A 17,623-nucleotide genomic window follows, 5' to 3' on the forward strand; every position below is an offset into this window, starting at 1 on the left:
AGGATGGTCTCGATCTCTTGACCTCGTGATCCACCCGCCTCGGCCTCCCAAAGTGCTGGGATTACAGGCTTGAGCCACCGCGCCCGGCCAAACCTATTTTTCTTCCCAGTTTCAGGTATGTCTTTATCAGCAGTGTCAAAATGAACTAAAACACTTAGGTTTTCTTACATCTCAGTAGTTATTTCTTGTTGTTTTTTTTTTTCCTGCTGATTTCTATTCATCTCATCTGAATATTAAAGCACCCCAAGAACAAATTCTTATCATTCGTCTCTTCAGTATCTACATTCACATTGTGAGTGGTCTCATCTAATTCCACTGCTTTATTATTATTTTTTTTTTCGAGACAGAGTTTCACTCTTGTCATCCAAGCTAGAGGGCAATGGCGCAATCCCAGGCTCCAGCAATTCTCCTGCCTCACCCTCCTGAGTGGCTAGGATTATAGACTATACCACCATACCCAGCTATTTGTATTTTTAGTAGAGACAGGGTTTCACCATGTTAGCCGGGCTGGTCTCAAACTCCTGATCTCAGGTGACCTGCCTGCCTTGGCTTCCAAAAGTGCTGGGATTACAGGCATGAGCCACTGCACCCAGCCATAATTTCATAGCTTTTAATGGCACGTAAATACTGTTGATGGCAATTACAACCAACCTCTCCTTAGCATGAGTCTCATACATCCAACTACCAAACTACCTACCTGACACCTTCAAAGAAACAACTAACAGTCATCTCAAAAGTAATATGTTCTCCTGCCCCAATTCTGGACTTACCTTTCTCTTTCCCATGTCAGTAAGTGGCATTACTGAGGTAATGGTGTTATTGTTTAGTCCAGGATTAGGCTAAACAGCCCAGGCCAAAATCTAGGAATCATCTACTTCTCTTTACCTCATACCCTACATCTAATTTACCCACATTAATACCAAAACATATCCTGAATCAGTGCACATTTACCCTTGCTCTCCTTGCTACCACTCTTGCCCCTTTCCTGCTAATTGTCCAGGGAGCTTTTTAGAAAAGATTGAGATATAATTCACAAACCATACAATTCATTCACTTAACATGTATGTTCAATAATTTAAGTATATTCACAGATATATGCAACTACCAGAATCAATTTTGAAACATCTCCATTACCTCAAAAAGTGGCATAGGCTGGGCGCAGTGGCTTACGCCTGTAATCCCAACACTTTGGGAGGCCGAGACAGGCAGAATGCCTGAGGTCAGGAGTTCGAGACCAGCATGGCCAACATGGTGAAACCCTGTCTCTACTAAAAACACAAAATTTAGCCAGGCATGGTGGTGCATGCCTGTAATCCCAGCTACTTGAGAGGCTGAGGCAGGAGAATCACTTGAACCTGGGAGGTTGCACTGAATTGAGATCAAGTCACTGCACTCCAGCCTGGGAGACAGAGTGTGACTCCATCTCAAATAAAAAAAATTTTAATAAAAAAATTTTAAAAAGCAGCACAATATACCCTTAAGTATCACCTTTCTATTCTCCCCAGCCCCCCAACCAGCCCTAAGCAACCACTAATCTATTTTGTGTCTCTAAATATTTGCCTATTCTGAATATTTCATATTAATGAAATTATGTAATTTGCAGTCTTTTGTGACTGACCTGTAATTCAGCATAATGTTCTCAAGGTTCATCTGTGTTGTAGCATGTATCAGAATTCATGGTTTACTAATATTCCTTGCATACCACATTTTGTTTATCCATTCAGCAGTTGATGGTTTAGTCCTTTATATTTCCTAGAACTATTATTATCATAAATTCTCTCATTGCATGTTTTTTTATTTTTCACTTTTCTTGATAATCTTTTTAAGTAGAGAGAGGGTCTCCCTCTGTTGCCCAGGTAGGAGTGCAGTGGGTATGATCACAACTCACTGCAGCCTTGACCTCTCTGGCTCAAGCGATCCTTCCACCTCAGCCCCCCAAATAACTGGGACTACAAGCACATGCCACCATATCTAGCTAACTAAATTTTTTTTCTTGTAGAGATGGAGTCTCTGCATGTTGCCCAGGCTGTTCTCAAACTCCTAGGCTCAAGCGATCCTCCTGTCTCAGCCTCTCAAAGTGCTGGGATTACAGGCATGAGCCACTGTACCTGGCCCTAGCACAATGCTGAAGAGTGGTGGTGAATGCAGACCTCCTTGTCCTATTCTAAAACTTGGGGGGAAAAGAGTCCAGTCTTTCGCCATTAAGTATGACTTTACCTGTGAGCTCTTTGTAAATGTGCTTTATCAGGTTGAGAAGTTCCATTGTATTTCTAGTATGAGTTTTTCATTTCTTTTTGTCCTGAAAAGGTGTTGCTTTTTTGTCAAATGCTTCTTCTGCATCTACAGAGATGATCATGTAGGTTTTGCTTTTTATCCTATAGATATGGTGTATAATAATTTTCAGAAGTTAAACTAACCTTACATTCCTGGAATAACTCCCACTTGATCATGGTATGTAATCCTTTTTATATTTATATACCAGATTAATTCACTTTGCTAGTATTTTAAGGATTTTTGTGTCCATATGCATTAAAGACGTTGGGTGCAGTTTCCCTTTGATGTCTTTGTCCGATTTTGGTAGCAGGGTAATAGTGTTCTCACAGAGTAAGTTGGAAAGTATTTCCTACTTTTCTATTGCAGGGGAGAGTTTGTGCAGAATAGATATTAATTCTTATTTAAGTATCTGGTAGAATTTAGCAGTACAGCCACCTGAGCCCACGGTTTTCTTTGGGGTACTTTTTTTATTATTACCAATTCAATCTCTTTGTTACAGATCTGGTCAGGCTATTTTATAGGTTTTGTCAGTGTCGCTCTACAAATTTGTCCATTTCGTCTAAATATCTGATTAGCACACATTCTAATATTCCTTTATAATTCTATATAACATTAGTAGTATTATCCCCTTTCGTTTATGATCTAGTAAATTGTGTCTTCCTTTTTTATGGTCAATCTAATTAAAGCTTCGTCAATTTTGTTGGTATTTTCAAAGAACTAATTTTTGGTTTCACTTATTTTTCTCTACTGCTCTTCTGTTTCAATAATTTCTATTCTTTTATTTTCCTTCCTTCTGATTGTTTTAGTCTTAGTGTACCCTTCTTTTACTAGTGTCTTAAGGTGGAAGGTTAGGACATTAAGTTTAGGTCTTTCTTCTTTCTCAACATAGGCACTTAACGGCTATAAATTTCCCTAAGAACTGTTTAAGGAAAATCGTTTGAACCCGGGAGGTGGAGGTTGCAGTGAGCCGAGATGACGCCACTGCACTTCAGCCTGGGTGACGGAGAGAGGCTCCATCTCAAAAAAAAAGAACCGTTTAAGCTGTATTCCATAAGTCTTAGTATACTGTATTTGCATTCATTCAAGTATTTTTAATTCCCTTTTTGATTTCTTCTTTGACTTCTTATTCAGGAGTATGTTAATCTCCCCATTTTAGCAAATTTTCAGTTTTACTTCTGTTATTGATTTCTAGTCTCCTGCCATTATGGTTGGATTAATACTTTGGGGGCACTTGAAAAGACGAATACTCTGCTATTGTTGGGATGAGTGTTCTACAGAGATTTGTTAGCTCTAGTTAGTCAACGGTGTTATTCAAGCCTTCTATTTTCTTCTTGATCGGCCTAGTTGTCCCCTTCATTATTGAAGGCAGGGTATTATAATCTTCAACACATTTTTTTTTTTTTAAATTAGACAGGGCCTTGCTATGTTGCCCAGGCTGGTCTCAAACTCCTAACCTCAAGCAATCCACCTGCCTTAGCCTCCCAAATTACAGGCGTATGCCACCACACCCGGCCAACAATTATTCTTGAATTGTCCATTTTCTCTTCATCTCTGTCAGTATTTTGGTGCTTGGCTATTGGGTATGTAACTGTCAGATGTCTGTGATGGACTGATCCTTCTAAGATTATAAAATGTCATTATTCATATGTTATCTCTCATAAAATAGACTTATTTTATCTAAAATCACAATAGCCACTCCAACCTTTTTTTTTTGAGAGGAGTCACTCTGTCACCCAAGCTGGAGTACAGTGGTGTGATCTCGGCTCACTGCAGCCTCCACCTCCCTGGTTCAAGCAATTCCCTTACTTTAGTCTCCCGAGTAGCTGGGATTACAGGCACATGCCACCATGCCTAATTATTTTGTATTTTTAATAGAGATAGGGTCTCACCATGTTGGCCAGACTGGTCTTGAACTCCTGACCTCAGGCAATCCACCTGCCTCAGCCTCCCAAAGTGCTGGGATTACAGGCATGAGCCACCGTGCCCAGCCATGCTTTGTTATAATTGCTGTTTGCATTACATTTTTCCATCCTTTTATTTTAAATCTATTTGTATCTCTAAATCTAAAGTATATCTTACAGACAGCATATAGTTGGATCATGTATTTTTATCCAATCTAACAGTATCTGCCCTTTTGATTATGTTGCTTAATCTATTTACACTTAATATTATTATTCATCTGGTTGGATTCAGGACTGCCAACTTTACCATTCTTTAGTTTGTCTCCTGTCTTTTTGTGCCTCTTTTATTGCTTTCTTTTGGGCTTAGTAAATATTTTCTAATACAGCAGTTACATTTCTTTAATGACTTTTTTCCACATGTTTTTTCCACATATGCAGTAATAAAAAGATTGGTAGTTCCTCCAGGAACTTACAATGTATTTTTTTTTTTTTTTTTAAGAGATGGGGTTTCACCATGTGGCCCAGGCTGGTCTTGAACTCCTGGGCTCAAGCAATCCACTCACTTCAGTCTCCCAAAGTGCTGGGACCACCCTTATCAAAAAAAAAAAAAAAATCTTTAAGTTCTGTTGGACTTGAAACAATCTACATCTTAATTTATCAGAATAAGCATATGATTAATACTCAATTCCATTGAGAAATAGAAACATTGTTCATACATAGCTCTATACATCCCGCTTTTTGTGGTATTGTTATACATATTATATCTATAAATGTTAGAAGTCCAACAATATGCTGTCACAATTATTACTTTATATAATTTTATATATACCTTTAAAGAAGTTGAGAGAAGAACCAATGTATATTTACAGTTTTTGTTATATTAACCTTCTTATTTACCATTTCTGGTTTTCTTCATTTATTCTTATGAATTTGACTTACTATATGGAATTAGTTCCTAGCCCAGATCTGTACCTATTTTATCTCCTTTTTCCTATTACTGGCAAATATATTACATTTCCACATATAGGCCCAACAACATACTACATACACAGTATATAATACTGCAGTATACTAAGGATACCTAGTATACTTAGGATACCTAGTATACTTTATGGGATACAGATTAAACAGTTCTTAGAGAAATTTATAGCTGTTAAGTGCCTATACAGATATACATGATAGACATACACAACATAAAAAAGAAGAAAAGGAGAAAATATGCATTTATAGTATCTTTTATTACTGGTGCTCTTTAATTTTTCACATGGATTAAAATCATTTAGAGTAACTTGCTTTTAGCCTGAAGAACTTCCTTTAGTGTTTCTTGTAAAGTGGGTCTGCCAGCAGCAATTCTCTTGAGTTTTTACCTCAAAATACCTTTATTTCAAAGAACCTTCAGTTTTAAATAATAGCTCTGCTGGACTTACAATCGTTGGTTAACAGTTTTTTGGTTTAAGTGCGTTGAATATGTTGTCCCATGTGAGGTTCTCTTGTAAGTGATGACTCACTTATCTCTTGCTGTTCTCAAGATATTTTCCTTGTCTTTGGCTTTTAGCATTTTTATCAAGAGATGTCCCTTTGTGAATCTCTTTGCATCTATCCTACATGAAGTTCACTGAACTTCCTGGATGTATAAATTATTGTCTTTCGATAAATTTGGGACATTTTCAGGCATTATTACTTTAAATTTTTTTCTAGTAATTTCTCTTTCTCCTCTCCTTTTGATACTCCTATTACAAGCATGTTGGTACACTTAATAGTTTCCCATATTTTTCTGAGGCTGCTTTTTTCCTACATTTTTTTCTTAATGTTCTTTGAGTAATTTCTACTGATCTATTGTCAAGTTCATTAACTCTTTCTTTTGTCAGTTGAAATGTACTGCTGTGCCCCTCAAGTGAGTTTTGCATTTCAGTTACTATGATTTTCAATTCCAGAATTTCCATTTGGTTCTTTTAAAAATGATTTCTATCTCTTTACTAATATTCTCTGTTTCATGTGAAACTATCATCACACCTTCCTTTATTTCATTAAGCATGATTTCCTTTAGTTTGTTGAACATACTTATAATGGCTACCTTGAAAACTCTGTTAAATCCAACCAGTCACTCTCACAGGCAATACCTATTGCTTGCTTTTTTTTAACAGGATGCCTGGGTCATATTTTCTTGTTTCTCCGAATGTCTTACAATTTTCGGTTAGAAACTAGATACTTGATATATAGTACCAACTCTAAGTACTGGTCTCCCCACTTCAAGATTTGTTATTGTTTATGCTTGTTTACTGGGTGACTGGCTAGTTGATTTTCGTAGATTCCATTGTCCTACCCCCAATGTTAAGCCTCCGGTGTTGGTCCTCACGGAGCTCAGACTTCAGATTGCTCACTGTCACCTTGGGATGAGAGGTGTGGGCAGGGCTCTTCCTGACTCTTGGTTTCTCTGACCACGTCTAGCTTGTTAAATTCCACTAATTGCTGTCTGATTGCTGTAATGATTTCAACAATGCACTACAGTATAAACTGCTCCACAGTGTAAGTCAATCAAACTTGGGTATCTTTGAAGTGAAAGTTCCAGAGGTTAAGGGTTAAGATTTGTTTTGACCCTTGGCGATATCCTCCCAGCTGTGTCTTTCCCTAGTTTTCTCAGGCAAATTAGCATGTCTACAGTCAAGCCTAAATGTTCAATCAATCTACCAGTCTTCCTCCAATTACCTTTCACCACAACCTCCACTGGTTTTTAGAGTAACCTTAGGCTTATGCTTTTCTAGGCTCTGTCGTGAATGAAGCCCATTCCTTTAAGAAGACTGCTTTATGGCCAACGTTTCCCTGCAGGTAAAATCTCTGAGACATGGCTTTGGAGCTGGAAGTTGGACGATGACACACTGGGATGTAACTGAGTGACATCCCAGGGTTAGCTGTTGCGCCCAAAGTAAATTCTCTGTCCCAAGAGCAGGGGCTAGGCAGAAAAACAAAGCCCCCACCTCTTAGTCACAGTTGGCCAGAAACAGGCATGGGGAAGCAGGATGATAAATACGGGTATCTTGCTCCTGCTCTGGAAGACAGCCCAGAATGAGAGCTGGTGGGGGACAGGGATTCTTGTCTTCTTCACTGCATCAATATGAAAAGAAGTTACCATCTCTCTCAGCTGGGATACAGTAAGGAAAGGGCAGGTCTTGTTACCAATAACAGGTTCTTGTCGTTCTGACCAAATTGTAGTAAATTTTCTCGAATAAATGTTTTTTCATTTGCTGTATTTCCTTTAAAACACTTTCAGAGATCTTAAATGTATTATTTTTATAGTTGTCACCACTTTTGCTGGAGAGTAGGACATGCTGTCATCCTACAAGTCTCTCTTAACCAGCAAGCTTTTAAAAATACAAATTAGATTATGATCCCACTCAAAACTCTCCAAAATTTCCACTCACTTTTTATTATTATTATTTTTTTTAACAAAGCCCCAAACTTCCTACTAAGCTCCACAGGGTTCTACACAATCCATCCCATGCCCATTACTGCATTTCATCCTTTACAGCTTTTTACTTTCAACCTCTGTCCTAGTGAGGGTGTTTCTCCTCGTGGTCTTTCAATTTGCTGCTCCCACTAGAAAGCTCTTTTCCCAGATTTTTCCATGGCCCTTTTGGTCATTTCATTTGGGCCTCACCTTAAATGTCATCTCAAGACCTTCTCTAAAATAGTAGTTGTCAGTCACTCTTTAACTGATTTTAAGTTTTACTGTTTTTTATTTATTCCTCTATACATTTATGAGTAGGCATAAGGATTTTTTCTCTTTTGAGACAGGATCTCACTGTCACCCAGGGTGTGATCATGGTTCACTGCGGCCTCTACCGCATGCCCGCAATTGATTCTTCCACTTAAGCCTCCCAAGCAGTGGGGACTAAAGGTGTGCACCACCACACCTGGCTTTTTTGTAGAAATGGGGTTTTGCCATGTTCCCCAGACTGGTCTCCAACTCCTGGGCTCAAGTGATCTGCCTGCCAAAACCTCCCAAAGTGCTGGGATTACAGGTGTGAGCCAGAGCACCTAACAAGTTTTCAAAATTTTGACAAAAATTTTTAAAGGTCAAAGAACAAGCATGTTGTTTACTCTTTAACCACATAATCCTGTTTGGTTATTCTTCACAGCACCTAAATTTACTTGATGTATTTATTTTCTTATTTGCTTAGTCTATTTCCCCCATTAGAATTAAAGCTCTAGAAGAGCAAGGAGCTTTGCCTGTGTTGTTCACCACTATATCCCCAATACTTACAACAATACTTAGCACACAGTCATTACTTAGTAAACATTTGTTACATGAAAAGATGTAAACAGGAGTTAAAATATTTTTAAACCTACTTATATTTTAAATGACTTTAACAGATAATCTGTTTTTATTTACATCAATAACGAGTAGAATAAAAACAAAGCATTGGATAAGAAGTAACAGTGGCTGAGAAATTATAAGCAAATGGAAGTGTGAGTCGCCAGGTGTTTAAAGTTGTTTCAGTAATCCTAAAACTCATTTTTATAAATAGTACCTTTGACCTGCCAGTGCCCTTACATTATGTAAACCAGGACCAAACAAAATCAGAACTGTAATTCAATGGAAAAGTGAAAACAATACTAAAATGATAAATGTTTATACTATAACCACTAGTTTTGACACTTAGGGGTACGAAAATTTTAGGGAAAGCTAATCGGAATGAAAATTTTTAATCAACTACAAATGACTCACTAAGTGCAAATAAAATTCTTTAACATTAAAGAAAAAGAAGTATATTACTTCTATGTTCTCACTTTCCTCCCATACCCCTTTTCTCTTAAGAACAAGTTTTGCAATGGGCTTACAAAAGCTAAGCAAAACAAACAGGTTATGGAGTTTTACCTTGAGTCCTGTTTTCTCATCATCACTTCCATTATTTGTAGATGGTGTCTCATCTCCTTGCCTGGAAACCAATACAAAATCTTCACTATTAAGAGTAGATACTGAGTCTGAGGAGACACTGATTTTTCCAACAGAAGCCTTGTCATCCATAACTCAAGAATGAGGCTCAACACATGAATGATTAAATATTTTTTAATGCCTGAAAAACAAAACCATAAAGATACTTATATAGAACGTCTGCCAGATACTCAATTTTACTCTAATCTTACACAACATATATGGAAATTTTTGTAAATGCTTCAAAAATATTTTCCTAAGACTTTCACTACTTATACCTTAGTTTTTTTTCAATTCCAGATAATAAAAAAATTTCATGCTATTCAGGGCCAAGATATTTCAGACTTCAAAACTAAATAAATAAAACATATTCCCTTCAGAATAACCCTAACTACCTACAGGGATTTCTTTGGCCTATATTGCAATTTGAGTCTTAGCCTCCAAAAATAATTAAGTACTCACCTTCTGTTTTCTATCCTCTAATTTTTAAAGTTGTAAACGAAATGGAAAGCACTTAGTTATTATAAGAGCACAATAAGGTTGTCCTAGCATTATTGATACTTAAATTTAAAATATTAACATGGTTTTAACAGGCCAAATTTTACATTAACACCCAACATAAATCAATTCAAGGCAGTTAAATTTTAGTATAAATTCTAGAGCTGGGAAATACCTTATACAGCAAGAAATGAGAAGTTTATTAAAAACTGCATCTTCCTACATCACAGTTAGGAACTCAGCTCAATATGAACATTACCCAAATAAGAGTTTCATGCCAAAAATTCCCAACAAAAAGTATAAAGATGTACCACATATTAAAATTCATTCAATTATTTATTGACTTGTGGAATAAAACTTAAACTCACCTATCATTTTAAAACCTAGCTCTGCAAACTTTGTGACAATGTTTCATTTGGTTGTCAAAACATCAACAAAACAATATAACACTATACTCAGAGTTTTTAACTAACAAAAGTAGCTATGGCTCCATGTTCATCTAGTAACTCAAAGACGTAAGGCTCTAAAAGTCTGTTTAATTTCTCTGACTGAGAAGTCTTGATTTATACTTTGAATTTTTTTTGTTTGTTTGTTTTTTGTTTTTTGAGACGGAGTTTCACTCTTGTTACCCAGGCTGGAGTGCAGTGGCATGACCTCGGCTCACCGCAGCCTCCGCCTCCTGGGTTCAGGCAATTCTCCTGCCTCAGCCTCCTGAGTAGCTGGGATTACAGGCACGTGCCACCATGCCCAGCTGAATTTTTGTATTTTTAGTAGAGACGGGGTTTCACCATGTTGACCAGGATGGTCTCGATCTCTTGACCTCGTGATCCACCCGCCTCGGCCTCCCAAAGCGCTGGGATTACAGGCGTGAGCCACCGCGCCCGGCCTATACTTTGAATTTTTAATTATTGACTACATATTTATTGAGCATACACCAGGTGTCAAACATGATTTTCTCCTAAAAAGCCCACATATAAACACCTGGCAGCAGAAATTACACAATCCCTAAGTATTATAGTTAGAAGTAAACTTAGAAGTCTAAAATGGCACAGTAAAAAGAAGGGGAAAAAAAAAACTTACAAATCAATACTGTTAGATAAATAAATGGCAACCCCAAGAGAAGGTCATTTAACCAGTTAATGGCATGGCACAGCTAAGGCTAGAATCCTGGACTCTCTGCTGCCTTTTATTTAAGCTAATTTCTCTGCTTAACAGCTATTACACATCTCAGTAAGACCAAATCTAAATGCATAGTGTGGCATTAAAAAACACTTCAAATTGTTGAAAACTTCAAAGAAAAACGTTTTACTTAATCCATTCAATGAATGCTTGAGTGATTAATGTATAAAGAACAAGCTATAGTAAACAAAAGAAAATAGATCCTTGCCCCAAAGGAGTTATACTTCAGTAGAGAGTAGAGGCAAATTGTACCTAAAAGTACTGATTTAGGGTAAAGAAAACTATGGGAATATGTTGGGAGAGGGACTAACTTAGACTTTGCTATGGAGATACACTTTATACCTTTAGATATACACCCTTACAGGATTCTCTTCCTGAAGTGGTTTCCTCACTTCTGTACTTGATCAGCTCCAACTCATCACTCATGATGTAAAACCTTCCTCTCTTAGTAGTCTTCTCAGTCCACTTGTCTGTTCTCACCTCAGAATCAAATAAACTGCTTCCCTTATATCTGTTCCTACAGCATTTTACATTTGATTTTTCTACAGTATCTATTATGTTGTGTTATAATTTAATGGTGAGTGCCTCTTAATTGTCACATCTCTATTTCACAAATGAGGAAATTAATACTTAGAGAGATGGTGTAACTTGTTCAATGTAATGTGGTTAGAGTCAAAGCCAAAAGTTAAACCCAGTTACCTAACTCCAAAGACGCTACTCTTTCCATTAGATTGTGAAGGCTTTTTAATGCCACAAATTTGGGCCTTGTCCCAAAACACTCAGTATTGTGTAAAGGAGTCTTTTTTTTTTTTAGAGTTTGTACTTTAAGAGAGGTTTCATGCTCAATTAATTAAGTCTTTTATCCACCTTTTATAATGTGATTAACAGTTGGATGGCAGAGGGCCTGGGAAAGTAGTCTAAAGCTCTGGTCTCAGAGACACTAACAACTTTGTATAATCCTACTCTGGACTCAAAAACAATATACTTTGGTAATTACACTAAGGAACTGAGAATATTTGGCAAGCTCAAAGTTCCACCTACTTTCTTTGAGAAGGTGATAGGAGAATACGCTTTATAAAATACTTCATTATTTGTTTTGGCAACTGAAAGTAACTGAATCACTCAGCAGGAATGAGGTTTATCAAAACACTAAGTAGTACAGGAAAAATTATACAATAAGATTCCTTTTCTCTGGCCTCCATGGACAGAAGTGAAGAGGGAATAGTCCATCAGCTCCACAAACATAGATAAAACCACCCATTCCCTGGCCTCCATAATGAAGAGGTACCCCAGAATTTGCTGTACTTCTGGCAAATTCTAGACATTCACAACCTCTGTCTCAAGACCATAGGGATTTGTTTTTAATCCCTACTTATATCAGTTATCATAAGACATCCCCTACTCTGATTCTTCATCCTTCAGATTTTAATTCTAATTCCCATTGACAACAAAGTACCAAAATTCCTCCCCCAAACACCCTGCAGTCACCCAGCTTCTACATAGCACCTATAGCTTGACATTCATTTTAGTAATCCATTTTTAAATATAATGTAAACTAGAACCTAAGGTTCACAAGGGCAGGGGTTTTTGTATTTGACTAAGTGTTGGATCCCTAGCACCTGAAATAATGCCTGGCACATAGCAGGTGCTCAACTATTTGTTAAAGAGGCAGGATAAATAGCAAATAAAAATGGAAAAGAGCAAAAGCCACCCAAGGAAAATGTAAGGCCACCTTTTATATACAGAGGTCATATTCGTGATGCTGAAGCACACCATTAGGAGTTAAGGAAAACCTAAGTTAAAATACCAGTTCTACTACTAATAGTATGAGCTTGTCATGCTGAGCCTCAGCTTCCATAGAGATAAGGTTATACTATCGATCTCATAGAGCTACTGTAAAAATTACTACAGACTATACATAAAACATTTAACAATATACAAAGAACATTATAAGCACCCAATAGTTACAGCTTTTCAAAAACTAACTTTAAATTCAAAAAAATTTAACAGATACTAACTAAGTAATCCAAATTAAATACTTCATACTACCTCTACGTCTTGGCCTATGTCTACAGCACCTGTATGAGTTAATTTGGTTGTTAGGAAACATATCACTGAGGAAAAAAAACACATTTCCTAATTTCACATTCTAAGCTGTTAATATCTAAATAAAAGCAAAATAATACTTCGAATAAAAATGCTTTATGTATCACAAAAAGGAATAAAATGCACACTTTTTTTTTTGAGATGGAGCTTCACCCTGTTGCCCAGTCTGGAGTACAATGGTGCAATCTCAGCTCACTGCAACCTCCACCTCCCAGGTTCCAGTGATTCTCCTGCCTCAGCTTTCCAAGTACTGGGATTACAGGCATGCGCTACCATGGCTGGCTAATTTTTTGTATCATTAGTAGAGATGGGGTTTCACCATGTTGGCTAAGCTAGTCTCGAACTCCTGACTTCATGATCCCCCTGCTTTGGCCTCCCAAAGTGCTGGGATTACAGGCATGAGCTACCTCACCTGGCCAAATGTACACATTTTTATCTCATTTTGTCATCCTAATCATTCAGTAAGATAGCCCATTTAAAATAAGATAACATACATATGAATGGCCTGGTACTTGGTAGGCAGGCACTCACAGTTTGTCGCCTTTTATAGAAATGATGAGCCTAGACCCTTGTAACAAGTTCAATTGCCAACAGAGCAGGTTGGTGGACACAAGTTCAAGGATGCTTCCTTCTCTACTTTTGAGACAGGGTCTTGCTCTGTTGCCCAGGCTGGAGTGCAGTAGTATGATCCTAGCTCACTGCAGCCTTGATCTCCCAGCTCAGATGATCCTCCTACCTTTACCTCCTGAGTAGCTGGGACCAGAAGTATGTGCAACCATGCCCAGCTAATTAAAAAAAAAAAAAATTCTCAGCTATCCAAAGAGTGCTGGGATTACAGGCATAAGCCACCATATCTGGCTTTACCTCTCTTTTAAAAAAGTCAAGTCACTTGAGGTGACAGACAATTTTGTTCACTTATACAGCCTCCTGCATCACACCCAAAAGTTCAATTATGCTTTATTTTCATTACTTTTATTCTTACAGAGACATTAAAGATCACTAGAGATTTTTATTGAAAATTAGTCCCATATGCCAAAACTCTATGAACTTTTTGCCTAAAGTCACTGTTCTGTGACATAAGTGCCAATTTTATGCTCAATTATGTACCACAGCATGAAATGCATCTCAATATTGCTGAATAAACATTCACATTTAGCCAGCAGCAGTGGCTCGTGCCTGCTATCCCGACAACTTGTGAGGCTGAGGTGGGAGGATTGCCTGAGGCCAGGATTTCAAGACCAGCTTGGGCAATATGGTTAGATCCCATCTCTAAAATAAGATATTTAAAAATTAGCCAAATGTGGTGGTGTGTGCCTGTAGAACCATTTACCTGGGAGGCTGAGACAGGGACCTGCTTGAGCCCAGGAATTACAGTCTGCAGAGAACTATGATGGAGCCTCTGCACTCCAGCTAAAGTGACAAAGTGAGACCCCATCTCAAAAAAGATTCACATTCATTCTCAATCTCCTCTTAAGCACTCTAGTTAATGGAGTGAAATGGAAAGAACTGGCCATGATTAAACCTCTTTTAAGAGTCCTTTGAAGGAAGTCAGTTCCTGAATAATCAGTGTTTATTTTTTAAAAACTTGAACTTTTTTTGTGAGACAGAGTACTAACAGATAGTTGTATTGTTTCTAGTTAACATCTGAGAAGTAACCAACAGTGACATGCAGTGGCATGGGTTTGCTAACATGCAATTAACAGAGGCAAAGCCACCTCCCAATAAGTGACCTACCTAGCTTAATAAGAGGTGTGGGTGATACTCATAATTGAACCTGACATTCTTGAGACAAAATGTGCTAGTGCCTAGTCCAAAGCTTGGTTAACCTTTATTTCTTTGGTTTTCTTGAGATTTTCTTTTTGAAAGAATAGTATTAATGCCTCCACCTCTACCACTTCAATGAAACGCCCCACTCTTCTAAACAGTCCCTCTCAAAAATACAACCCCCTTACTTCTCTCTTTCATTAAAAACCATCAATACTACAAAATTTCAAAACCCAAAGAATTATTTCAGTTCTCATCTTACCTGCTGAAGTAAATGGCCATTTTCTTATTCTGAAAACTCTTGTCCTTTTGCATCCATTGCCTACCTCTATCTTTTCTTAGTTCTTTTAGGTTCCTCTTCTATTTTTAAAATTACATCACTGTCCTTCTTTTCCCTGGCTATCTCATTAGCTAATATAGTTACAGCTTTCTATTGTATGCTGGTAATACTCTAGCACTATCTTTTCTCTTGAATTCCACATGGGTATTTGTGTTATATTTTTTCTTCTATTCAGTATCAAGAGTCTGTTACGTTGCCAGACACTATGTACAGTGTTATGGTGAGGAATAAAAGATACTCCTTACCTTTGACAGGCTTATAGTGGTAGAGAAAACAGACTAGTAAGCAGGTAATTATAAAATAGTGCTTGTTATAATAGAGGTCTGTAAAGGGTGTTATGAGAATACAGAGCAGGGTTCTACTACATGTGTCTTATGGTCATCTCAAAACCAATTCCTTGCATCCAAAACTAAACCATTTAACCCCCACATGTCAGCGAACTCTTCTTCCTAGATTATCTATCCTGGGTTCTCTAACCTGGTTAACAGCCACAGATTCAAAACAACATCCAAAAAACAAAAACAATCACAAGAAACCAAACCAAAATAAATCTTGCCTCCTCCCTTTCTTACTCTCCCTTGGAATAATGGATTTTAGTTCTAAAACCTAGCCCGATCTATTTCTTCTTCACCATCCCTCACGTCAGACTTTAATTTTATTCCCTTTCTACCTGGCTATAACAAGTCTTTCATTCTAGACTCTCTCTAGCCATTATTTAGCCCCCAAAGTTAATTTCTGAAACTTACATCTGATCATATATCCTGCCCCTCGCCGTTCCTCAAAACTTTTTATTGCTCCTGACTGAAAATACAATAAAATCCCAAATCCTTATATTACTGAGTTCTTCAAAATCTGGAGCCAATTTCCATTCTAGTCTTATCTTCTTCTGTCAAACCACAACATACATACAAATATGTCACGCATGTTAATGCTTTCAAGCTTTTTCATATGCTGCTTGCTCAGCTGAATGTCTTTTTGTTTTACCAGTCTTTCACCACCAACAGCAAACTAATGATACAATCAAGTATTCAACCTCCCTCTTTCCCTTCTGCAGTGTTCATTAGTTTCTTCTAGGGCTCCTCAGTCTTTTTTGTTTTCAGTTCTATCACAGAATTATACCATTTACCACACAGTAAAATAATATCAACACTTATTTTCCATTTTTTTTTTTTTTTTTTTTTTGAGACAGTCTTGCCTTCTTGCCCAGACTGGAGTGCAATGATGTGATCTCGGCTCACTGCAACCTCTGCCTCCCAGGTTCAAGCAATTCTCCTGTCTCAAGCCTTCTGAGTAGATGAGATTACAGGTGCCCACCACCATGCCCTGTTAATTTTTGTATTTTTAGTAAGACACGGTTTTGCCATGTTGGCCAGGCTGATCTCCAACTCCTGAACTCAGGTAATCAACCCGCCTTGGCTTCCCAAAGTGCTGGGATTATAAGCGTGAGCCACCGTACCCGGCCCAACACTTTTCTACTCCACTATATTGATCAATTCATTCATTCCAGAAGCAATTACTGACTATAAACCACTATGTCAAATGCTGGGAATATAATGGGCACAAACGGTCTCCCTGAACTACTTGTGGACAGGGCTCTTATGTTTTATTCATATTAATTTCATATCCTTACTTACTGGCAGTGTTCAATAAATTTGGTTGAATATACTTCATTGCTGTTTAGTAGGGTCTAAGTAATATGAGGAAGATAAATGACAAACATGCTACACTACATACATGTATTGTGGATGTGGACAGGGATGATGATTAAAATGAACAGACTTCAACTATCCTTGGGTGTACCTGACTGACTCTTCATCAAATCCCTAACTGTCATGACCAAAAAACAGGTAAACAACACAGTCACAAAAGAAGATACCTTGGGTTCCCTTTGGACCAAACACTAATCACTTCCCTCTCAATCCCCATCACTTTTGTAGCTCAACCATTGAAGAAATGGGTACAGTTTTGGGGAATCTTAAGCGAGATGATTGCTAAATCTAAAGACAAAACAATACTTATTACTTCTTGAGTGTCAATTATATGCCCAAAATGGTACCAACAAGTTTTACATGCATTATTACTAATCTACACACTAACCTTGCCAGATGGGTATTAACTTCAAATGACAGACAAACTGAGGCTTGGGCAGGTTGAGTAACTTGCTTAAGTTCACACAGAAAATTGTTGGAACTTGATCCTAACCCAGGCATCTAGGTGTCTCTGTCCTTTTCTGAACTGCACCTCTTTCCTTCTTGATATACTTATCTCCATCCTCTCCCCATTCCAGTCTATCCTCTATGCTGCTCAGAGTTGTACCCTTCTAAAACACAGATCTGGTAAGTTTACTCTCTGTTCAGAAAAGAACAAGACAGAAAGCAGCAAAAGAATCAAGTCTGAAAGACGCTGTAGCAGGACAATTCCTGTGGCTGTGTAACTCTTAAACAAGCAAGCCGGGCGCGGTGGCTCAAGCCTGTAACCCCAGCACTTTGGGAGGCTAAGGCGGGTGGATCACGAGGTCAAGAGATTGAGACCATCCTGGTCAACAAGGTGAAACCCCGTCTCTACTAAAAACACAAAACATTAGCTGGGCATGGTGGCGCGTGCCTGTAATCCCAGCTACTCAGGAGG

The 17,623-nt window shown here is 37.8% G+C and overlaps 1 protein-coding gene across 4 annotated transcripts in view; it reads right to left on the minus strand.

The window, feature by feature from the left end:
• RABGAP1 (RAB GTPase activating protein 1) overlaps positions 1 to 17,623 on the minus strand; it is a 178,395-nt gene that overhangs the window by 143,214 nt on the left and 17,558 nt on the right. For 3 of the 4 annotated variants that reach the window (XM_017548365.2, XM_017548363.2, XM_017548364.2), the window contains one exon: positions 9,052 to 9,250. In XM_017548365.2, the coding sequence (XP_017403854.1) occupies positions 9,052 to 9,201 (150 nt within the window). In that variant the 5' untranslated portion in view covers positions 9,202 to 9,250. Of the gene's footprint in view, positions 1 to 9,051; positions 9,255 to 17,623 lie in introns of those variants that run through there. The other variant, XM_017548366.2, reaches the window with a different exon arrangement.

This window comes from Cebus imitator, unplaced genomic scaffold, assembly GCF_001604975.1.
Source record: "Cebus imitator isolate Cc_AM_T3 unplaced genomic scaffold, Cebus_imitator-1.0 Scaffold206, whole genome shotgun sequence".
NCBI lineage: Eukaryota > Metazoa > Chordata > Mammalia > Primates > Cebidae > Cebus > Cebus imitator.